General features: G+C 39.9%; 1 protein-coding gene across 3 annotated transcripts in view; it reads left to right on the plus strand.

Moving 5' to 3' along the window:
- The window catches only part of LOC138743366 (pro-neuregulin-2, membrane-bound isoform-like), a 254,101-nt gene that overhangs the window by 143,339 nt on the left and 85,941 nt on the right, over nt 1–24,821 (plus strand). For all 3 annotated transcript variants that reach the window (XM_069898622.1, XM_069898620.1, XM_069898621.1), the window contains 2 exons: nt 11,641–11,803; nt 20,564–20,682. In XM_069898622.1, coding sequence (XP_069754723.1) covers nt 11,641–11,803; nt 20,564–20,682 — 282 coding nt within the window. The remainder of the gene's footprint in view (nt 1–11,640; nt 11,804–20,563; nt 20,683–24,821) is intronic.

The raw sequence follows: 24,821 nt of genomic DNA on the forward strand, positions 1-24,821 counted from the left end.
ATAGCCTAGCAGAGAATTCTGTCAAGGTGGTGAAGAGCCTCATGAAAAAAGTGCATAAGGTTTTCCACAGAAGTCTAACGATTCACAGAAGTGCACCACTACAGAATGGCCTTTCTCCTACCCAAGTTCTGATGAGTCACACAGACATACCAACTTCCAATGCATGAAAATCTGTGGACACCTAAAGGAGCACACAAGGTCCACAGGCTAAAGTGGAAGAGAAAGTAAAACAGAAACAGTATCACGATAAGACGGGGAAAACCCTATCAGTTCTGAAGCTTGGAGTTCAAGTGCGAATCTGAGGTCCCAGTTCTGGCACGTGGTCCATTCAAGGATATGTGCAAGGGGAAATAGCTTCACATTCCTACCAGATCCAGACAGAGGAAGGGACATCTGAGAAGAAACCACATAGATCTACAACCACAAGCTCTAATCCATGGTTGTGACCCATCACTGTCAATATACAAAAGGGGCTTACACATGTAGAAAAGGAACATGTTGTTCAGAGTTCACTGGAAGACACAAATACTCATGAAGCAAATGCAAGAAATACACCAGTGGAAATGCATACCAGACCAAAAAGGACCGTTAAACCACCTCAGAGCTGAGCTGCTTTCAAACTACCTTGTAAAATGGGGTTAACCGGGCAATTTGCCCAGTTATCGCCCCACCCACAAGGCAGCTTGAAAGAATCCAACCCGGTTAGAGGGCTCAAAAATCAGCTGGGTCCCTGCCTTACCTCTGGAGGTAGTCAAACCAGTTAAACTTACTTAGGTCGCGTCCACTGGAGGTTTGAAAGCAAAAATGGCCGACCCGGTTACGCCTATGATGTCAGAGCTTGCGCGCTGTCAGCTGGCATCACAGGGAAACCACAGCTGAAGTATCTGCTGTGATTGGGGGGAGAGATGCATCACTGCCCTGGAGGGGGGGGTCACAATTGGGGGGGAGTGAGGTTGCTGACATAGGTGGAGAGGTTGCTGTTGTGGGGGGGGGGGGCAGAGGCCCCGATCGGTGGGGGCAGAGGCCCCGATCGGTGGGGGCAGAGGCCCCGATCGCTGGGGGCAGAGGCCCCGATGCTGGGGGCAGAGGCCCCGATCGCTGGGGGCAGAGGCCCCGATCGCTGGGGGCAGAGGCCCCGATCGCTGGGGGCAGAGGCCCCGATCGCTGGGGGCAGAGGCCCCGATCGCTGGGGGCAGAGGCCCCAAGGGGATTCCCCCTTAAATCGACATGTTGACAATTTACTCCGTCGAATTGCCCCACCCCCCCCCCCGCCCAGCAGCTTGAAAGGTCCCTGGAGAGCTACCCAGGTGCTGCAGCATTTAAAAAAAAACAGCTGATGAGTGGAAAGAGACTGGCAAAGCAAAGTAGACACCCTTGTTATGTAGACGTAGAATTGTATTTATGTTTTTTTTAAAAGGGGAAAGATGTGTTATTATCAATGTATAATAAAGAACTACATTTCCCAGTAGGCAACATACAAGGTTGGTGGGGGAACAAAATGGAGACCATGACACATGTCAGTTGCATTGTTGGTTCAAGCAGTTTGAGAAATAAAGTTGTTTAAGCATTAAAATCCTGCAAGGTTGTTCTTCAAAGAAGAAACATGATGAGAACTGGTCAGGGATGTCTGGCTTAAATTAAAGAATGTTCTCTAGCTCAGAACAGATCTCAGAGGAACAAGGAGCCTTTAACTCAGAAAAGTGCACTTTCAGCGTCAATATGGAGCAAGTAATTTTTAAGATTCAAGATTCATAATAATAAATTGAAATGTGAGAGCTGCTCTGACATGTTAGTCATTTTGAGGAAATCGATCTGCCTGTTGATCCACCATTGCAGGAATAAAGAATCAGCCTTCCTCTCAGAGGATTATAAAGCGTTGGAATTAAATATCTTATTTATACCACAGTGGTTTTTATTGTTATACTTCTGGATGAATAACAGGTAACTCGATATTGGCTCATCTCCCTGTTGCAAGGGTTTCAGGATTCATTTACCAGAGGCATTAAATCCAAGGGAGTATCTAGTACTGACTAGAAATTTCTTGCAAGCACTTAAGTGTGGTCATTTTATATCTTTGTATAAAGTTTCTTTCTTCCTTTCTCCATGGTCGCTACCATTTAAAATACTGTTGACTTACATCCTTCTAACTCTGATAATAGATCTTGAGTTGAAGGAATAACTTGGAACTTACTTACATGGATGCACCTTTCAAGTGAAGCAGCACTCAACTGTGTATCCGCAGGATTGATTTACCGCATCCAGTGCTCCCTTTGTGGCATTCTCTACACCAGAGAGACTGGGAGATCACATTGCTGAGCACCTTCACTCCGTCCGCACCTGTAATAGGGACCTCCCAGTGGTCAACCATTTCAGTTCTGCATCCCACTCCCATATTCACATGAGTGTTCATGGTCTCGTGTACTTTCCCACCAAAACCACCAGTAAATTGGAGGAACAACTCCTCATTTTCTTGTTTCTGCTAATCTGCTCTCTTTTCCCCCTCCCTCCCTTCCTTCCTTACCCTGTCTTCCTCAACCCTCCGTGGTATTGGATGGTTGCTTCTCAGATTGGAGGCCTCAGGGATCCGTGTTGGGACCATTGTTGTTTGTTTATATATATCAATGATAATGTGGGAAATGGATGATAATGTGGGAAATTGGATCAGCAAGTTAGCTAATGACACAAAGATGGAGGGCGTTGTGGACAGCAAGGAAGATTTTCAAAGCTTGCAGAGGGAACTGGATCAACTGGGAGAATGGGCCAAAAAATGGTAGATGGAGTTTAATGCAGACAAGTATGAAATGATGCATTTTGGAAAGGTAAACCAAGCTAGGACACACAGTAAATTATAGGGCACTGAGGAGTGCAAAGAGATCTGGGAATACAGATACATTGTTTCCTGAAAGAGGCATCGCAGGTGGACAGGGTTGTAAAGAAAGCTTTTGGCATCTTAGCCTTTATATTGAGTATAGGAGTTGAGATATTATGTTGAAGTTGTTTACGACATTGGTGAGGCCAAATTTAGAGTATTGTGTGCAGTTCAGGTCACCAAACTATAGGAAGGATATCAATAAGATTGAAAGAGTGCAGAGAAGATTTACTAGGATGTTGCCGGGTCTTCAGGAGTTGAGTTGCAGGGAAAGATTAAACAGGTTAGGACTTTAGAGTGAAGAAGAATGAGGGGAGATTTGATAGAGGCTTACAAGATTGAGAGGTATAAACAGAATGGATGCAAGTAGGCTTTTTCCACAGATTGGGGGAAATAAATACGAGAGATCATAGTTTTAATCTGATAGGGGAAAGGTTTAGGGGGAACATTAGGGGAAAGTTCTTCACTCAGAGAGTGGTGGGATTGTGGAATGAGCTTCCATCTGATGTATTGAATGTGGGCTCGATCTTTGGTTTTAAGAATAAATTGGATAGATACATGGATGGGAGATGACTGGAGAGACAGTGGGACTAGTGAAATGATGAATGGCACAGACTAGATTCTCTGTATTCTGCTGACCTGGTCTCCTTTCCCCTTCCCGTCCCCTGTCTTTTTTCCCTCAGCTCTCCACCCCTTCCCTCTCTATTCACCTAGCTATTTCTCCTCCCTTGACTGCTACTGTGCCCTCCCTCCCTTCTCCATCTATTACCATGCTGTTGCAACCACTCCTCCCCCTTTTTTATTTGATGCCTGCCAACATTCTTTCCATACCTTGATGAAGGGCTCAAGCCCGAAACATCGCTTATGCATTTTTATCTTTGCTATATAAAGGACACTGACTACCTGAGTTTTTCCAATATTGTGTTTTTACTTCATTTAATTATTGTCATCAATCATTATTGAAATTGAAGTACTTTGGCCTTGGAATGCCTCCATGATTGGTGGTACTTGAAATTCGAGGATTAAAATGTGAATCAATAGAATATTTACCTTCATATGATGTGTGTGCATGAGCAAAGATATAATCTTGTTGGAAAATTTTATTCCTGAGGAATAAAACGTAATGGAAAAAAGCCTAGTGTATTATTGACCTCTATCCAAGAAGATTTGAGTTCAAAGCCTTCAGTGATTGGAGGAAATGTATCAATTTTAAACATCATACCTAATGAAAAAGTATTGATCCTGGAAGAGGTGTAGCAGTTTTGCCAGAATGACATGGCCCCCGAAACGTTGGTGATATATTTTTACCTCCCATGATGTTGCAAGATCTGCTGAGTTCCTCCATCCAGCAAATTTGTGTTTTCACCAGAATTACTAAGGTTTCAAAGGATTAAGTTATAGATGGCTTTTTAGGAACTCAATAGCTTACTTCTATCCCTAAACTATTTGATCTGTTGAACAGGAAAGGTTAAAGCAGATTATCATTGGGATCCCAAATATGATATTTTCCATACAAAGTGGGTTCTGTTAAAAAAATCAATTACATTTTCCCACTGATTTCTACTGGATCTATTTTAGATACAAGCATTTTACAGTAAATATAAAGGCCTTATGGATATCTATTGTCCGTTCTAATCAAGGATCTTTGTTATTCCTCACAATGGCATGAATTTTGAATTCTGTAATATCCCTCATGAGCCTTTATTGCTTCCCTTTAATGGTTTCATTTCCATGCAGGTGCTCTATGGGTTCATTTATAAAGGATGTTAGACCTGCTGACTCTCTCCCACTTCTCATTAATTATGACAGAAAAATCTCCGGTATTCTTCACCTAAGGGAACTGGTAGATGCCAGATAAGTGTATTTCCCAGTTTAAGATGGCACATTGCGTGAATGGCGAACTAGCTGCTACGGGTGCCAATTAAATTTTTTTTACCTATTCATTTTCCACAAATTTTTTTGCCGGTTGCTTGAATTCCGGATAATGGGGATTTTACTTTATTTAGTTTTCTGAATTACTGCTGGATACCTTGCTAGTGCCTTCTGGAGCATTTATGTCAGAGTTCCTGTAATTTCTTATGCCAAATTATTTCCTTGGGTTTGGCATCTAATTCCATCTTAATCTCACACCATTTTATTTGTGACTTGAAATTTCCTATTTTCTCCTTTAAATTATTTTTAAGTGCCTTCTTTTTGCTTGGCGCCTTTACTATATTCAGGAATTCCTCATTGAGAGTTAGCAAGACCAAAAGGTTCATTGTGGATTTTAGGAAGGGGAGGAGAAAGGCCATGCTCCTGTGTGTATTGATGGATGACAATGGAGAGGTTTGATACCTGGAGCCAGCATTCTGAGGCAATCATGAAGAAGGCACTCCAAAGCCTCTACTCTCTAAGGAGTCTGAAGAGAATTAGCATATCGACAAATAAACTACAGCAGTACAGTGGAAAGTATACTGATTAGTGGCATCACAGCCTGGTTTGAAAACTTGAGTTCCCAGGAGCACAGAAGACTGCAAAAAGCAGTGAGGTGTTGCCTCAAGAAGGCAGCCACATCATAAAGGATTCCCCTAATCCTGGTCACAACCTATTCTTCCTGTTTCCTTCAGGAAGAAGGTTCAGAAAATCTGAAGTCCAGCACCTCTAGTTTCAAGAACAGTTTTTACTCAGTGGATATTATGCTCTTGAATCTCCCCTTTCCACCATAATCATAAACTATTCTATGATCACTAAAAGATCTGTATGCCTTATTCTTTGAATTAGAAGAAAGCAAGTTTATGCCAGTTTAGAGGGTGTTCTAAGATGATAATCTTCCAGCAGCAGTTGATACGTGTTTTATTGAGTATCTGGTAATAGTGTACAGGACATTGTCCTGAATTTCATGATAAATCTCATCAAAAACCATTTCATTGTGTGACAGATTATGTTGTTTCTGTTTTGTATACAGATATGTTTTTGGGAGATAATTTGGGGCAGGGCTTTTAGTGTAGGTCACATACAAACACTTTAAAACAGCAGTGTTGCAGGGGCACTGCTTGCAAAACCACATGACTCTCCTAAAACAGCAAATTCCACTCCAGACAGTCTGCGGCTCCGACAAGTTCTTTCATCTGTTGCCTTTTTGTAAACAACAATCCATTAGTGGGCACTCGCCAAAGCTTTTGCAAAGGCTCTGAGGCCGACATGTCTAGCATGAGCAAAGCTCCAGTATTTAAAATAAAATCTGTTTTAAAGTGTTTGTATTGTGACCTACACTAAAAACCCTGCCCCAATTTATCTCCCAAAAACATATCTATATACAAAACAAAAACAACATAATCTGTCACACAATGAAATGGTTTTTGATGAAATTTGCAGGAAGAATTGAATGGGAAGGCCTTCTGTCACAGGTCATGGAGCTTGATTATAATACACCAAATACTGGGTGGAGTATACAGACAAGAGCTGTGTTCTCTCTCAGTTGCGGGAATCTAGTCACCAAATGCGAGAGGCTTTCAAAGTTGTTGTCCATGTAGGTGGCCACACACCTGCTCTGCAACAGTCACTTGAACTGTCTTTCTTTTCATCTGGAGTTTGAAGAAGTGATTAATGCACTGAGATGTGCAAGATGAAGATGGATTACAAAATCTCCATGGAATAAGAGTGTGAAATGTATTGAAAAGAGTATATTTTGATGCCTCCCTGTGCATGTGACTGCATTGAACGACGGACAGACCTTGGTTCTGTAAACATGTCAATGTGCTGAAATTGTATCTGTTCTCAATGTTGTAAAGGAGTGATCTTGTATAATTGCAGACTTCTAGATTAATGTAGTAAGTCCTGGATTGTGCATAGCCACCCGTGTTTTGGAAGAAATTGTACTTTAATATCCATATAACTTTTATGCTGAATGAATTTCAAGAACTTCAAAGATTTGCTAACGTGTGATTAGTGCCATTCACTTCATTTCACAAGGTCCCAATGTGCTTTTGAGCCATAAACAAAATCTTGCAGGCCCTGGAAATCGGGAATAAAAACAGAAAATGCTGATTATACTCAATGGATCACCTTGTGTCTGTGGAGAGAGAATCCAAGTGAATGCTTTAATCAGACCATTCATCAGAAATTGGAAAATATTTTTGAAGTTCTTTTTGTACTGTACGTAAATAATATATCTTGGTTGCTGTGGAGATTGGTGCAGAGGATGTTGTGACAATAATTTCAGGATTTCCTATTGTCATGCCTGTTCCAAGCTGTAATGATGGCAGTTTGTGCTTCGCCCCCCCCCCCCCTACTATTATCATAACTGCAAAAAATTTGGGCCATTTTAATCAAATCTCTGTTGAGATTTTCCACTTTCCTAAAGAGCTGAGAGCTCAGCATAATGGAAGTGAGGGAGGGTCAGTTGTAGTGGGGGGTGGGGCACCAGATCGAGAACTGCTCTGTGGAGCAGCGAAAATAATCACAGCAGTACTGGAAGAGTGGATCAGGAGCCAGCTGTCTGAATTATTTACCGAGTATGTTCTGAACACATTCAAATTAGAGACAGTAGCAGCACCTAGGTCATAATTAGATAGTCTTTCATCAGGAACATGCAGTGGATTATAAAAGCTCTGTACTACTTTGGTAATCTTTCAAGGTTATCCATTCATAGAAGGGGAGGGAAGTCAGACAAAGCATCAAAGGAATAGAATACAATCAGTGTGAGTGTTCTGTATTTGGATAATGTAATTACATGGTCTGGTCACATGAACAAGGCCTGTGAAGTGACTTGGAATGCAAACCCAGTATCATCCACCAATAGAAGAGAGTATCAGTAGAACCTCGATTAATATTACAGAACAGGAAAAAATAATGAAGAGAGCAATGAATTTGCTGAAAAGGAAATAAAAGTATCAGGGGATGTTTAATGAAAACCAGAACCAGAAGTTGACCACTTAATAAGATGATGGCTGAATCTTTACCTCGGTACCACTTTATGTTCTGTCACATACCAATCATGTTGGATGGTAGCAACAAATCTGCTGGAGGAACTCAACAGTGGTAGATAATGAATTGTCAATGTTTGGTCTGAAACACTTCTGCGTGTTCAGAGGGTAGATAGGTGTGCTCCAGTGTATAATTAGAATTGTTGTGGGAGTACAGATGGACCCAAAGGAGGGAGAGGAAAGAATCCAGGAGGAATATGGGTGGAAGTCATTGGAATTGGAGAGGAATGAGAATGGGAGTGGGGACAAAATTGGTGCTTATCTTCACTGCTGGTTGGTAGGTTGGCTGCTACAAATTTCCCCAATATGTAGGTGAATGGGAGAACCTGGAGGGAGTTGATGGGGAGAATAGTTTTCAGGGAAAATTAAAGGGAAACAGAATTGTTCAGAGAGCCGGTATGGACTTGATTGTCAAAATGGCCTTCACTCATATTATAAAAATAAACTATTGTTAGATTATAGCCAGCTTTTTAAACAGTAATTTATATTTACCAGCCCATCCATTGTATGAAAATAATTATAAACTTTTAAAAAGATTTCAGTTAACAGAATAGAGACTGAAATGTGCACATGATTTTTGCAAGCTTATAACATGAATAATGGAGATTAAATTCAACTTGGACAGTGCAATTGAAGTGGCACACTACTCAATATCAAATCCATTTTCATCAATGTGAATTTCTGGAAAGCAGCCAATCCAGTTCCATTCATTTAGCACACCTGGTAGATTTCACCGAAGTAGAATTTATTTTTAATGTAGAACGTAGAAAACCTACAGCACCATACAAGCCATTTGGCCTACAAAGTTGTGCTGAACATGTGGTTACCTTGGAAATTATTAGGCTTACCCATAACCCTCTATTTTTCTAAGCTCCATGTACCTTTCTAAAAGTCTCTTAAAAGTCCCTATTGTATCTGCCTCCACTACCATTGCCGGCAGTCCATCCTCTAACATCTCTAACATCTTCTTTGTATCTACTCCCCAGCACCTTAAACCTGTGTCCTCTTGTGGCAACCATTTCAGCACTGGGAAAAAGCCTCTGACTATCCACATGATCAATGCCTCTAATCATCTTATACACCTCTTTCAGGTCACCACTCATCCTCCATCGCTCCAATTAGAAAAGGCATACTCCTTAATCCAGACAATATCCTTGTAAATCTCCTCTGCACCCTTTCTATAATTTACACATCCTTCCAGTAGTGAGATGACCTGAACTGAGCACAGTACTACAAGTGGGGACTGAACAGGGTCCAATATAGCTGCAACATTACCTCTTGGCTCCTAAATTGCACGATTAATGAAGGCCAATTTACCATATACCTTCTTAACCGCAGAATCAACCTGTGCTGCTGGTTTTAGTGTCCTTTGGACTCGGACCACAAGATCCCTCTGATCCTCCACACTGCCAAGAGTCTTACCATTGATACTACATTCTGCCATCATATTTGACCTACCAAAGTGAACCGCTTCACACTTATTTGGGTTGAATTCCATCTGCCACTTTTCAGCCCAGTTTTGCATCCTATCAATGTCCCGCTGTAATCTTTGACGGCCCTCTGCACTATCCACAACACCCCCAACCTTTGTGTGATCAGCAGACTTACTAATCCATCCTTCCACTTCCTCATCCAGGTCATTTATAAAAATCACCAAGAGCAAGGGCCCCAGAACAGATGTATGAGGAATACCACTGCTCACTGACCTCCATGATCCATGATCCATTAGCAACCACTCTGCTTTCTGGGGACAGGGCAGTTCTGGATCCGCAAAACAATGTCCCCTTGGATCCCCTGCCTCCTTACTTTCTCACTAAGCCTTGCATCAGGCACCTTATCCGATGCTTTGCTGAAATTCATGTACATTACATCTACTGCTCTTCCTTCATCAATGTGTTCAATCGGATCCTCAAAAAATTAAATCAGGCTCAGAAGGCACAAGCTGCCCTTGACAAAGCCTAATCATATTATACCTCTCCAAATATTCATAAATCCTGCCTCTCAGGATCTTCTCCATCAACTTACCATCCACTGAAGACTCACTGGTCTACAACGTCCTGGGCTATCTCTATTCCATTTCTTGAATAAAGGAACAACATCCACAAGGACAGCTTCTTCCCCGCTGCCATCAGATTCCTGAATAATCAATGAACCAAAGACACTGTCTCACTTTTCATTCCATTATTGTTATTTTATGTGTTGTAAGATGGTTATAATATGTATGTTTGCACTATGACGCTGCCACAAAACACCGAATTTCATGACGTGTTCATGAGCATAAATCCTGCTTCTGATTCTGAACTCTCCAATCTTCCCGAACCTCTCCAGTCCCCATTGATGATTAAAAGATCATTGCCAGAGGTTCAGCAATCTCCTCCCTAGCACTTTTTGAATGACCGGCACTTTCAAAATCTTTGATTTGGTATTAATGCAGAGGTGTTGACTAATAAGGTAATTTATTCCCTCTTTGCCAAACGTCTTATTTTTGGTAGTGGGTTTAGATTTTATTTTTATAATAAAATATTAATATAATTTGTTTGACTGAGAATGCAGGGTACTTTGGATCAGGGGATCCAAGAGGACATTGTTTTGTGGATCCAGAACTGCCCTGTCCCCAGAAAGCAGAGTGGTTGCTAATGGGTCATGGATCATGGAGGTCAGTGAGCAGTGGTATTCCTCATACATCTGTTCTGGGGCCCTTGCTCTTGGTGATTTTTATAAATGACCTGGATGAGGAAGTGGAAGGATGGATTAGTAAGTCTGCTGATCACACAAAGGTTGGGGGTGTTGTGGATAGTGCAGAGGGCCGTCAAAGATTCCAGTGGGATCTAAGTGTAATTTTTTTTAACTTTTAATATGTATCTTTATTTTTCAACACGGAATTTCAATTTCAATAAAAGCACTGAAAAAGAAAAAGCAATCTCCTCCCTTGCCTCCCACAGTAGGCTGGGGTACATCTCATCCAGTCCCAGCGACCTATTCAATGCTTTCCAAAAACTCTCGAAAACCCTTTCTCTTAATATATCCACATGCTCAGGTTTTTCTGTCAGTTACAAGTCATCACTACAATCGCCTGTTATTTTTTTTTAAGATGCATTGTGGTACAGATTGTTTTATCGATGCATTTGCCAGCGGTGACCAGAATGTGATTTGATCTGTTTCTATTGTTAAGCATTAAAAAATTAGCAGAATGAGAAATTATACTGATATGGGTAAATTGTTCTTACTGATATAAGGTTTAATCATTAATTTGCCATATTCCAGCAGATTGTTCCACCAAATTACTGATTTTTTTTTGTTACCTTGTACATAGAGTGATTTTTTAAAAAAATTCTGCATGTCACAAATGTTAAATAAACCACGAAAAAAAAGCTAAAATTATTCAGCAAGTTGGTCAGAATCTGTCCAAATTGCTTGGTGAGAAGTGGGAAAGAGGGGAAAACAAAGAGGGAATGTTGGGGGTGGGGGAGAAGAGAATATTGCCGATGGATTGTTGGAATGGGGATAAATTAAATTAAAATTAAAATGTTTAAATTTAAATGTAAGCATGCAGCACATAACCTGTCTGCTTTTTCCTCACATGTTGAAGAAGGGCTCAGGCCCGAAACATTGCTTGTGTATCTTTACTAAAATTAAGGCAGCTCTTCACATAAAGCCTTACTCCCACTTCCTCCCCCACCACTCCGCACCCCAGGGATGTCTGGGCACCTTTTTTGGTTATATAATATTGATGGTTTGGATTTGACAATAATTGTTGGATTGGCTCATCCAGTACATTGACTCCAAGTTTAATTTGTGTGTTCACAGATGGTCCTCCAAAGTTGAAGAAACTGAAGAACCAAACTCTTCTTGAAGGACAAAAGCTTTCTCTGAAATGTGAGGCAGTGGGCAATTCCCACCCGACATATAAGTGGTTCAAAGATGGAACAGAGATAAAAAAAAGCAAAGCAATCAGGATAAAAACTGGGAAGTAAGTGAACAAAAAAAATTCTGCTTTTAAGCTTTACATCAAGTAATCCTTTCATTTAATTTAAGGCCTTAAGTATTTAAGGCCTTAAGGTCTGATACTTTTAGATTAAACTGTTATGTAATCTAAACTTACTAATAGAGTCAGAAGTATAAACTTGGGATTCCAGCCCTTATTGTACTGATCATGTTATTGAATTGTTTCTTCTTTAAAATATTTTAAATATTTTTTTTAATTCAAATTTTTTGGAGATGTAGCACGGTAACAGGCTCTCCAGCCCATACACCAATTAAACCCCGTACATTGTTTTAGAAGGTGGGAGGAACCTGGAGGAAACCCCTGCAGACATGGAGAACATGCAAACTCCTTACATTTGAACCTGGGTGGCTAGCGCTGTAATAGTGTTGCACTAACTACTGAGCTAACCCTGATGCCGTAAAATGAAAGAAAGGTGAAATAACCTGACCTGTAAATGTTTGGCCCTGTAGCTTCTGGAGTGATGTGTGGCAGCTCATTGGACTTCAGAAATTCCACTAGATACTCTTTCTGTGACTCAAAATTGAGCATCTCAAGTGACAGAGGTGCATTAAGACAGATAATTCTCTCTATACTGTCAGGGAAATCCGTCTTTATCATTCTGGGGGCTTATGTCATGGAACATTCCATAAGCAAGGATGTTTTCTTAGCAGTAGTTTAATTGGGCATCTTCCTAAGATAAGGCCCATCACTTGCCTTGTGTTCTTTGTCTTCTCATTCCACTCACAAGGATACTGATTCTCCACTCAGCACCTCCATTCTCACGGCTGGTTCTGACTCTCATCTGTTTTTACTTTTAAACTCAACGAACTCCCCATTCAGGATCCCAAACTCCATTTCCTGCTATAAGGTGTCATTTTCTAGTCAGCACACCAGCCTCGATCAGATCCCTGGTTCTTAGAACAGCAGTTTGGTTCTGCCGAAGCATTGAGCTCCAGGTACTATTAAAAGCGGCAATGTTGGGCTAATGACTAAAATAGTCAATAGGCCTTTTCGTAGATTTTTTAAAAATGCGACTGTAAAGGTGGAGATTCTCTGCCCTCACGTCTCTGACCCTACCCTCATAAATGGTCCGGGAGCGGCTCCAAGACACTGACTCCAATCCTTCTTCAGGCTTGTGGCAGAGGTGGAATGGAGTGCTCCATCCCGCTTCCTAAATGTACTGCTGCTGCAAATGGCTGGGGGGGAGGGTCTGATAATATCGCAATGATGCTGTCGGCCCACAACAGATTCTTTAATTCCTTTGTATCCACCCTGCGTTCAAAAACTTCAGGAATCCCTGGGCTCACTTTAGTTACATCCTAGGTTTAATATTTTATACAATCAGAAATAAAAAAAAAATCTATCTTCATTATATGAATCAAATATCTGGTCTACCATTTTCCAATTATATTTTGGTTTCATTTTTTGCTGCGAAGCCGTTGCAGCAGTACTTGCTTGCCCAAAATATCGAAGGTTAATGAATAATTTGCGACCAATTATGATCGACCTTCTCAACTCAAACGTTACAGAAGGGACAGCAAATCTACCATCAGATTGAAACAGTGATGGATTGTGAAAAGGGACAAGTTAATCGAACTTAAGGCTCTTTCAAGTTCTAGCGGGACTGATTGGTCATGGAAGATAAGTGCGCATGGTTGAACAGTGGTTATTTTAGTGGACATTTAGAGCTATGAGTTTAAATCCCATGACAGACCAGCACGGTTAGCGTGGTGGTGGGCATAATGCCATTTCAGTGGATCGGAATCCTGAACTATCTGTAAGAAGTTGGTACGTTTTCTCCGTGTCTGTGTTGGTTTCCTCCCACCCTTCAAAAATGTAAGAGGGTTGTTGGTTGATTGGTGTATTTGGGGGCGTCGGCTCATGGAAGGTCTATTACTGTGCTGTATGTCAAAATTTAAAAATAAAGCAGCTGAAGAAACACATCTGGAATATAACTCAGAATCGGTCAGAGCAGCAACTCCATTGTTTTGGGGAAACTATGTTCCTTAGGGAAGGAAATCTGGTGTTACCTGGTCAGATTTGGCCACAGCAACCTGATTGACTCTTAACCATCTCCTAACATACACGTTTAGAAGCCTATCAGTTGTACAGAGACATAATAAGAGATCCTCCACCAAAAACAACACAACTTTGACTGCAAGATCACATCAGAGATCATGGAATTCACACTGGATGGCTCATCTTAACTCTCCAAAGTCTTTTCAAGGCAGAATTTAAATATTCACTGGTAGGTCCAACATGGAAGGAGACACGCAAAGTGAAAAGCGTATCAAATATCTACTTTACTCCTTCATTCTCCATCCATTGAAGCACTGCAACTCACCAAGGCTTCATAGAAAATGCATTCTAAGCCTGTAATTTGGAACAAAAAGAACATTGGGAGATCATCTCCAAATTCCTCTCCAAATGATACGAATACTCTGATCGAGAGATGCCATGTAACTGGGTCAGCATTCTGGAATAGCCTGCCTGACTGCATCTTGAGAATACTCTCACCACAATGTCTAAATTAAATTAAGTTAAAATTAAGGACTGCATCTGCCCTCAAGGGCACACCACCATCTCTTTCAGCGAAACATGGGGTGGTAAAGTAATTTGCCCAGCAACACCCGAATCCTATGAATGAATACAAACATTCAACAACACTTACAATTGTATGAATTGAAAGTATGTCATCCATTAATTCATCATGTTTATCTCAGACATCTATGGATGTAGTTCTGTCACTACTTTTTGCATTGGGTTTCTATTTGACATCAGAAAAAAAGTGACTGGGTTTACTTTTATCATGTTCAATTTCACTAAATTGCAACCAATTTTATACATAAAGGGGGTTTGAAAATGCAAATATCTGTCAAAATTGTCAAAATCTAAGAGACCATCATCCATCCATAACAGAGGGAAATCGTTCTGGGTCCTGAGAAACCAGTTCTGAGCCAGAAAGCAAAATGAGGCAATGCTAATCTGAAATCCATTTGTTAATTATTGGCTCATACCATTCAGCCGGCTACAGTATTCATATCGTTTAAATGATACATTGTTGCTCCCTCAGCTGGGGGTTGTCATAAGAACACGAATTAGGAATTTTCTTGTTTTTTTCATGTAACAGAATGAATCAGTTAGCAGGTCAACATTTACACCCCCCCCCCCACCTCATTTTGTACACTAATATGAACTAATAAAGTGTTGAGTGTAAATCACTTTTGAGGATAGAACTGGGGATTATAAATATTTATGTATCTATGTAAAGATAAACAGCTTTCTCCAACTTTCGATCCTCAGTTAAAATATCCAGAATGACATAAAAGTGTAACTGCAGGTTCCTTCCAGACTGCCTATCCACCAATCGTCCATTTCCACAGCAATTAGTTACCTTGAATTTTCAGGGCTTAGATATTTTGATTATAGTTCCAGATTTGGATTGGGTAAAAGACAGTAAACATTAAATATTCGCACACATATATAAATAACTCAATCGGGGGCAACCATTAAACATCAATATTTTATACATGTGTAATATCGGAGGTTTAAAAAAAAAATCTGCCAGATACAGGTCTTCTTTCACCAGTTGAGTATGATGGTTGCTGTTGGCCAGTTGTACAAGTTGAACCACTGTTTGGCCCATTGAAATCATTTGAGAACTTAAAGATTGACCTTATTGGACAATGCCATTGAGATGAATTGTTCCAAAATTCACAGTGATTGCAAAAGTACAGATGTGGTGAGAAAATAATGTATCTAAGTAATGAAAATATATAACTTAAGCACTCCTATCAAATCAGACTTAAAAAACGTGTCTATTGCTGGTTTTCACTGTCCAATAAATAGGAAGGTTAAATGAACATTAAAAAGAGTTAGTTAACAGGTATCAAAAAATAGATTCCCTCGCAGGAGAATGAGATTCCAGTGTTATGGGTGGAAGCAGGAAATTCAATCCACTCTGAGTTGATAGGAGAGGAAGGTGCTGGCTTACAGAATTGAAGAGAATGAAAACCACAAGTTTGGCCAATTGACAGTTCAGACTAAATATATCACCTGCTCTGCGGTTGCCATTCCGCTATAGGGCTCTTTCCCACTCATCTTGTGTGTATGATGTCATATTGGTGGGCAGCGCCAGTCACCCCACCTCCATTGGCTCTGGAGGATGCTACAAGGTGTCCAGGAGCAGCCTTTTAGGACTATTCTATTAAAAAGTAAGTTCAGATTTTTCTCCATGGATGGGGCCAGCCTCAATGTGAAGGCCCTCCATAAAACACCTAGTGTGAAACAGCCATCTGATGCAACACTTCACGTCAGTTTCTCAGCCGCTGTGAAGTCCATTTAGCTGCTTTCAATATAATCATTCATTTAGTAAGGCCACAAAGAATGGTAGAGGGATCATTGACCTGAGCATTTTAAGGAACTCTCATGAGACTTGTTATTTTTAGATGAAGGATGGGGTTGGTTGTATTACGTAAGAATTTTCCTCTGCCAACGTGCCTGGTCAAGTTAACACCAACCACACAAGTCTCTGCAACTGGATCCTTGACTTTCTCTCAGTCAGTATGAGTTGGAAACAATGTCTTCTCCCCACTGATGATCAATACAAGCACACCCCAAGTGTGTTTGCTTAGCCCACTGCTCTACTCATTATACACCCATGATTGTGCGGCCAGGCACAATTCCAATGCTATCTACAAATTTGCTGATGACAGAATGATACAGTTGTCGGCAGAATCACAAATGTCAATGAGGAAGCATACAGGAGGGAGATGGATCAGCTCATTGAGTGGTGTCACACCAACAACCTTGTGCTCAACGCCAGCAAAACCAAAGTGATGATTGTGGACTTCAGGAGGAAGTCAAGAGAACATGGCTCAGTCCTCATCGAGGGCTCAGTAGTGGAGAAGGTCAAGAACTTCAAATTCCTGGGTGTGAGCATCTCTGAGGATCTGACCTGGAGTCTCCACATTGATGGAATTATGAAGAAGGCTCACCAGCATCTATACCTTGAGAGGTGCTTGAGGAGATTCGATATGTCATCGAAGACTCTCAAATACTTCTACAAGTGTATTGTAGAGAGCATTTTGGCTGCCTGCATCACTGGAGGCACCAAATCTCAGGACAAAAAAAATACTCTAGAGGGTTGTTAACTCAGCCTGCAACATCACAGGCACCAGACTTCACTCCATCGAGGACAACTACATGAGGAGTTGTCTTAAAAGAGCAGCCTTTATCCTCAAAGACCCCCACCTCCCAGGCCATGCCCTCTTCACTCTGCTACCATCGGGGAAAAAGGTATGGGAGCCTAAAGACAAGCACTCAATAGCACAAGGACAGCCTCTTCCCTGCTTCCATCAGATTCCTGAATAATCAATGAGCCAAAGGCACGGCCTTACTTTTTGTGCAGTTAAAAAAATATTTATTATTGTAAGATGGTTTATAATTTGAAGGTTTGCACTATGTTGCTACTGCAAAGCACCAAATTTCACGACAATAAATTCTGATTCTGAAGTGTTGACCTGACCTGGACACTTATTCTATGGGAAGTTGAAGAAATGGCTCAATGTTCACCTGAAGCCATTTTCTGAAACATGAAAGGATTCATATCTACACTTCTGGTCGGGCAATAATTTTGTATCTATCTTTCTTGTGTACAAGGGCATAAACTTTGGAGTTCATTTCCATTGTTCTACATTTACAAATGTCATCAAAGGCACTGGTCTAAAAGAATCCTTCAAACCTGGAATGAAGTGTTAAATGGGCTGTGTGTAATGGGCAAACAAATATTTATTTCAGGGGCCCACAACCTCAGATTCCATTATACATTGAATTGGGCTTCTATGAGTTATAGGTTGTTTTGTACTTGTTTTCATCACATTAATTGTATTTTTTGGAAGGGATAACAGGGAGGATAATAATAAGTAGCAATAGATGGGAGTGACTTTCACTCAGGGATGAATTGGAGCCTCAAAGCATAATTGATTTGCCGCAGGGATTGAGGAGAATATTTGGGATTAGTTTTTGGGTGGGGGGGGGAGTGGATATTGTTGTTTTCATGATCAGGCTGGAGCATGACTTGATAGAGAGAGATTGGAGGGCAAATCCCACTTAAATAATGAGAAAGGGATCTCCCATATGATGGCTGCTTCAAGATCCATGCAATTTGCCAGTTTAATGCCACTGGTTTACGATCATGATTCTACCTCTGGAAGCAAGGTCAAATTGAGTTGTAAATTTTCATTTAGTACAAATAGACGACAATGAAGGAGTTTCTACTGAAGTTAAATGTAGTTAACCAGAACCCTTCATGCAACATAAACAGTTGAAAGAGGATAGCACAAGCAGTCAGTTCAGCAAATGCACTCAATTGACATATAGGCTTTTGAGTTATAAACAAAGAAGGTTGATCTATTGCCTTGGAGCCCAAGTGTTTTCCCAGCCGATATTTTCCTGATTGCTTTTAATGCTTACTGCCAAACTGGAGGTGATAATATTTGGAATGCTGTTGGACTTACTATCTTCTTTCACCCATATTGAGAAATTGGGGAGTGCATTATAACTTTAAGGAAAATGCAATTGATTTTGTTTGAATTGCTCTGGTATTTTCTATAAATTAGATAATGTACAGAGGACCCAGGACGTGTGCAATGACATCTAAGGGGTTGCTTCCTCCATGATTTTTAGTGGTGTATGAATGGCATATAACAATCAGCGATGGTGGGGGTTGGGGTGGTGGGTGCTTGTTCTGAAGTAAGCTATCTCAGAGCCAGAGAAGGCAGCCTCTGCATCTACATGAGGTAAACATGACCTCTTGAGCAGGTTCCAGGTCACTGCTGAGAAACCAACTCAAGTGGGGTTCTTTAAGTAATTTACATGACTGACCACTCTCATTATCTTACCCTTTACACCAAAATGCTGTGAATTACTTGATCCATCATCATTTCTTTCCTTCACCACCTCCTAATTCCCTGGATATTCACACACCTCAGAACCCTTTTAGCTCCTTGTTTTCTTAACATAACTGGAAAGAATCTTCCTATTTAAGGCTAATTCATTAGTGGCCTTGAAGTGTTTACTTCGCTGAAGCATTGCAAGAGAAATTGAATAAAAGTTGGATTAGTGTGAATGGGTATGGATGGTGGCTGTTATATAATCAGGATAATGGTGGGAAGGGTGCGGTTACAAAATAGTTCACATTATCCTCACTATGTAACAGTGGGTTTCTCTACTTTATGGCCCTATGACTTTATCAAATTCGAGGCATCTGACTTATTCACATTTTTCAGTCCATATCAATTTTCTTGATAGGCAGAAGGCAGTCTTAAGTTTCTTTCACACTTGCAAGTGATCCCAGGAATTAACAGCCAATCGGACTTTAAAGTGCCTAGTGTGAAAGCAAAATCAGCTCAACGCCCGCATCCCACGCCAGGGATTGATGGCCTCAACTCCTAGTACAATCCCCCACATCTGCAGATGCTGGCGATGCAATCAAGAATGTGTAAAATGAACAATTGCATTCTGGAATAGAAATGACCCAAGTTTTTGTACGAATGCAGTCACGTGAAGGAAGAAAAGATTAAAATGAAGGTATAAACTTTGACGTGGGAAAGTCACAGCATTATAATGCACAAGTCTGCCATCTCTTTCCCCACGGTATTTCTATATTGTACGCTATAGCACTACCAACTTTCTCATGCGGTTTAAATTCTATGTGATACTGTCTCCTGGCAAGTGTGAATGTGTGCAGTGTCCCAGTTATGAGTGGTCAAGTTTAAAAGCCAAACAGCCATTCCTATCCTGGGACACTGAGCAGCTGATTTAGTGGAACGTATATGTGAAAGGGCCTTTAGTATAATTCTCCCCAGTGCAGTGGGACACTTTTATCCTGGTCATCAGATGGAAGCCTGAATAATTATGAGTGAATTTGTTTTTTCAAAGTCCTTTGCACTCTATCAGAAATGCTGAACAAAAGGCAGATTTTTGCACTTAGAGGACAATATAAATGGAACAAGTATATGGAGCACACTGTGCATGTGTGATTTTCAACTTCGCTTTATCACTTCATTTAAAATGCAGCCCTTTAGGACAATAGAACACATTTCTTTCTTCCTGACATACTGCAGCCTAAAATGTTCAGTAATTGTGTGATTAATCCAAGTAGAAGACATCAATGTATATAATTTGCAGTAAATTAAATTGTTTCTTTGTTGAAAGAACGAATGGCTGAAGACCATCAAGAGATCTCTCATGGCAAGATATAATCTTGTCGATATGAATATCTTCAATAAAATAGGAAATGAAAGAAATAATACCCTGTCTATTCATGTTGGTACCAAAAGAGTGGCATTTGTTGCTGACAACAAAAAGCCTATGTGGAGGATTAAGCAGGCTTGGAGAGTGGATTTCAATTTTACTGGCATACTTTGTAATCAATTGGTTTATTCAATTTCAGGTTTATTATCACATATACCAAGGTATAGTGGGAAAGCTTGTTTTGCGAGCAGTCCAGCTAGACATTCCATATGTGATACAACAAGTTATCTACAGTACCAAAGTACAGAATTACAGAGAAAAATCAGTTAGAAAGGAGTAAAGGTCACACCATTTTACTGGGGAGAGGGGGCTGTGTGTTTTGGAACTTGATCTTGGTTTCTTTCCCTTTGTCTTATCTGCTTTATTGTTATTTCTAACAGCTTGTAAATGTCTAGCCAAGACTGATATCAAAGTATTTTTTTTCTACAGAAAAAACTCAAGGCTTCAGATAAGTAAACTGAAGGTGGAAGATGCAGGGGAATATGCGTGTGAGGCTGAGAATCCATTAGGCAAGGACATTTCAAAAACCACTGTCAGTGTGCAAACTGGTGAGTGTCTTTGTCCTCTAGTTTGTTTCAACATTTGGAATGTATGGAACAAAGTATTTTTTACAATAGTTCAGAGTGTAAATAAAACTTGTGCTAATTGTCATAGATTTCCTGCTGACAATGTGCATATGCACATCCTTTTATACAGTCAATGGCTTTTTAAACAGAACAATGTTGAAGAATTAGGAATGAGAACCCTAATAAATTCCAAGATAGAGAGAAGCGAATGGGCACTGACGATTAGCTGTTTCATTATATCATAGCTTTTATGGTCGAGCATATGATTTTGAATAGGCTATTTATTTTTAATGCTTTTTTAAACAAATCATCAGGCAAATTTTCTTAAAGAAGAGAAAAGATGGTCCAGGATCCTATTCAAATTTTAAATGGGAGGATCCAAATACTGAAACATTGCATTGCTTCTGGGGCCATTTCCATAGCTTCTCTTAGTTCTGCAGCTGTTTCTTCTGCTCTTTCACTTCCACACCACAGCCTTCAGTTCCCTTGACTCAGAGCAGCTTGGCTGTTCCTCCTTCTACACGCCCAGTTTTTCTTCCTATAAATGCATAAATTTTAGATTAAAATATCCAAACTCTTTCGAGTCAATTTCACCCTCAATCTCTGCTCATTTGCCTATCCAGTAAGGTTTTCACTTGATGGACATTACTGGAGCCCCTGTGACTCTGACAGTTGTCATTTTATATCCTCCTGACCTTTGTACACCCTTAGCCATGGTCAACTCCACCTTCTTTCATTAATGATCCCATTTCATTTGTTCAGCAGTGTGTGTCATTGCATGGTTCCATTCTTGCTCTCCAACACTCCTCGAGAATCTAATGCAGTGTTTTCTCTCCACCATTAACTTTGGGATACTACGCATTCATTTGTGACAGTAGAGTATGTCAATGCTGGCAAAACACAGGTCTAACTCACTACAACTTCTTTTGATTCTTTTCTGACTTAGTTTTATAAAAATGTAGGGATAGAGCAGGAATGGACCTTCGATGAAAGTGCTATCCACCAAGATTGTTGGACCTGAAAGACATGATGAACACTTTCTTGCTTGATATTTGTTGAAAGACATCTCCTACCCCTTATTTAGCAGCTTTGTCCCCTTGTTCAGGACTGTCCCATTTCTACAATAATCCCACTGCCTCCTCAACCCATTTGCTGTTGAATCCTTCATTTGTAATTTTTTTTAACCTTTAGGTTCATCTCTCCCAGTACACTTCTGACTAACTTCATTCCTCTGATCACTGGGCTGGATAATACGCCATCATTTCAAGTTTAACATCTGGTTCTCGTATTCAAACCAATTAATTCCTTTGCCACCCCTATCACTGTATCTTTACAAAAGATGCCCTCAGGAGAACTCCGTTTTAGAGAATAAGATTCTATAGCATCGTAAACTATATTCCTCTCTATCTCTATTCATGCTTTCAGCTGTCAATATTTTAAGTTCTGGATTATTTTCCGTAATGGTTATAACTTCACCTTCTCATTTATTTAAAAACTTACCTCTCTGATTAAGTTTGAATAATTTCCCCTAAGATCTCCTGTGCTTTAGTTTCAATTGGCATCTAAAGACACTGCTGAAATTGAATTGCTTGAAACGTTTTCCTATGAATTCTTAATTTAAATTGAACTTGATTTTGGTTCATTCAGATGCATCTGGTTTTCTGCATTATCATCTATGGGTGTCATGTGAAAGAGCTATCTGCAGGTAGAGGATCTGCATGAGTTATTGTTTGGTTTATATAGTGTTGCACCCAGTTGATTCCTCAACTCAATAAAGAATTGAAGAAGCTTGAGATTCTTTGTGTTTTTGCTGAAACTTAACTGATCGCCTGTGAGATCAGGTTTGGAGGGAGTCATGGCACAGTTCTTTGTGTAATATCCCAGTCACATGGGAATTTGTATAACCTGGCAAAGTGGTCCTTTTTTGTGATGGCAAATGTTGTATTGCTTAGAATATAAGAAATAAAAATAGCTTGTATGGTAGAGAATAGCCTTTCTCAAATTTGAAGGTATAATTTCTCTTTAGTCTGTCATTGGATATTTCCTCTTGGGGCAGGACTCTTCTAAATATTCTAAGCAGCCTGCAGTTGAACATGCCAAACACTCACCACCTGGTACTCATTGTGAACCAAATATTCTATCAGCATTATTATATCAGACTGAAATTTCTACCTGATCTTTATTAAAATGGAAGAGAATAGGAATAGAGTTGCACTGGGACAATACATCCTTTACTCTAACTTCTGTTTTCACCCACTGAGGGAAGGCAACATTGCTGTTACTTTCATCACCTACTCCCTAACTTGTGTTTTGAGAATAAACTTTCTCCTGACATTAAGTATTGAATTGATGTGCTGGGGACAAGTTTTTATAGAAACCTGTTGTGTAATTAGACTCATAGAAATGTTGCAGCTCTGTGGCTATTTGGTGGATTGTTGTGCGCCACTTCATTTAAATTTACAATTAATTTGCAGAAACGCCTGTGGTCCTGTCTATCAGCATTTGCTTTTACCAAAAAAAACATTATTTTAGTTGGTACATATTGAAACGTTATTTCTTTGCATTTTTGAGTTATCAATTCAAGTCGAGTTGCAGATGATTTTTCTTTCATTGTTTTTAGAGGCATTTTGGGAGTCAAGTAAAATATGTAAAATCTCAGGGAAATGAGGACTTGGCAAGAAATGCTGATTACCTCTGGGGAGGACAAAGGTGATGAAAGATGAATAGTTAGCCTGTTTCTTTTTAAATACTGCTCCAGAACTATGAAATAGGGATCATTATACGTAGAGTAAAAATGTTTAAATAGTCATAGATTTGACTGTTGTTACATCAATACCAAATAAATTTTATAACTTGTGATTTGTCCAAAATATGAATCATTATACTGTTAATTACTGAACTGTAACTTGATTATCTGTAACCTGAGTAGAAGTAAAATGAGAAGGTTATATAGAAGAGCAAGGGGACAACTCCTCAAAATATTTTTTAAGAACACCAAATTTTCCTTCTACTTCACACACAGCCAATAGCTTTCTTGAGAATTGGAGGAAACCATAAAGAAAAATATTCTTGAGTGCTCTATTTTCCAGCATTCATTATCAAAGATGGTAATATTCTTCTTGCAAAATATGTTTATTTTTGAAATATTAAAATAAAAACTTTGCAGAACTGAAATTAACACAGTCATTTTTAATTTCTTCACCAATAATGCATACATCTGCCATTCATAATAACATTTGGTTTCCAATGAGACACCAGAGCCAACATGCATGTTTTAATAATGGGCAAAACCGCATATTAGATTTTTTTCCTGTTTTCTTTCCCAACAGGTCATGGCATGACTTGAAGCATTTTGTCAGAAAGGGGAAAAAAAGTATAATGGCAAATAGCCATTCTGTGATATTACTTCTTTCGAATGATTTATAAACATTGATTTGTCATTCTCAAATTTCGCAGTATATTGCTGTGCAATTTTAGTCAACAAACCTTTATGATCATTTAAGTGACAAGCAATGTCTGTACATATTATAATCCAATAGTACATATGAAGATGAGAAGATCCAAAGCACTGTACCATCCTTTAGAGGGCAGTATGGGCTGTTACCAGTGTCTGCCTCAGGAGTGATACTTGTGTCACTATTCCCCCAACAATGTTTTTTCCTCAAGAAATACTTGTAGATATCGAGACAGTCATCTGTCTCCAGTTACTGCACTTAGCACATCGTTACATTTAGTGAGCATGTTCACATTATGCCAATCATTTTTCATTCCCATACATTCCATCTGTGTTTTAAAATGTCCAGCAGGGTGAGGACCTAAGCTAAGACCTAGCCCTATAGAACATCATTGGTAGCTGCACCAAGCTTCAGTGCCTCTCTAAACACATAGTCTTGCACCTTGATATGTACCAATTTGCAGCATTCAGTTTCAGCTATCTCCCTGGATTGGAGGAGAACTAAGTTTTGGACAATTTCAAGTGGCTCTTGCACTAAGTTAGACATCTTCCAGCAACAGTTGTCCTTTGTCTGAATATGAGCAGTGTCCATTGTTCTGACGTAGACCTATTTGATAAACATACACTCATTTATAATGCAATCACCTTGAGGACATTGTTTTGTGGT

Source organism: Narcine bancroftii, chromosome 9, assembly GCF_036971445.1.
Source record: "Narcine bancroftii isolate sNarBan1 chromosome 9, sNarBan1.hap1, whole genome shotgun sequence".
Classification (NCBI taxonomy): Eukaryota; Metazoa; Chordata; class Chondrichthyes; order Torpediniformes; family Narcinidae; genus Narcine; species Narcine bancroftii.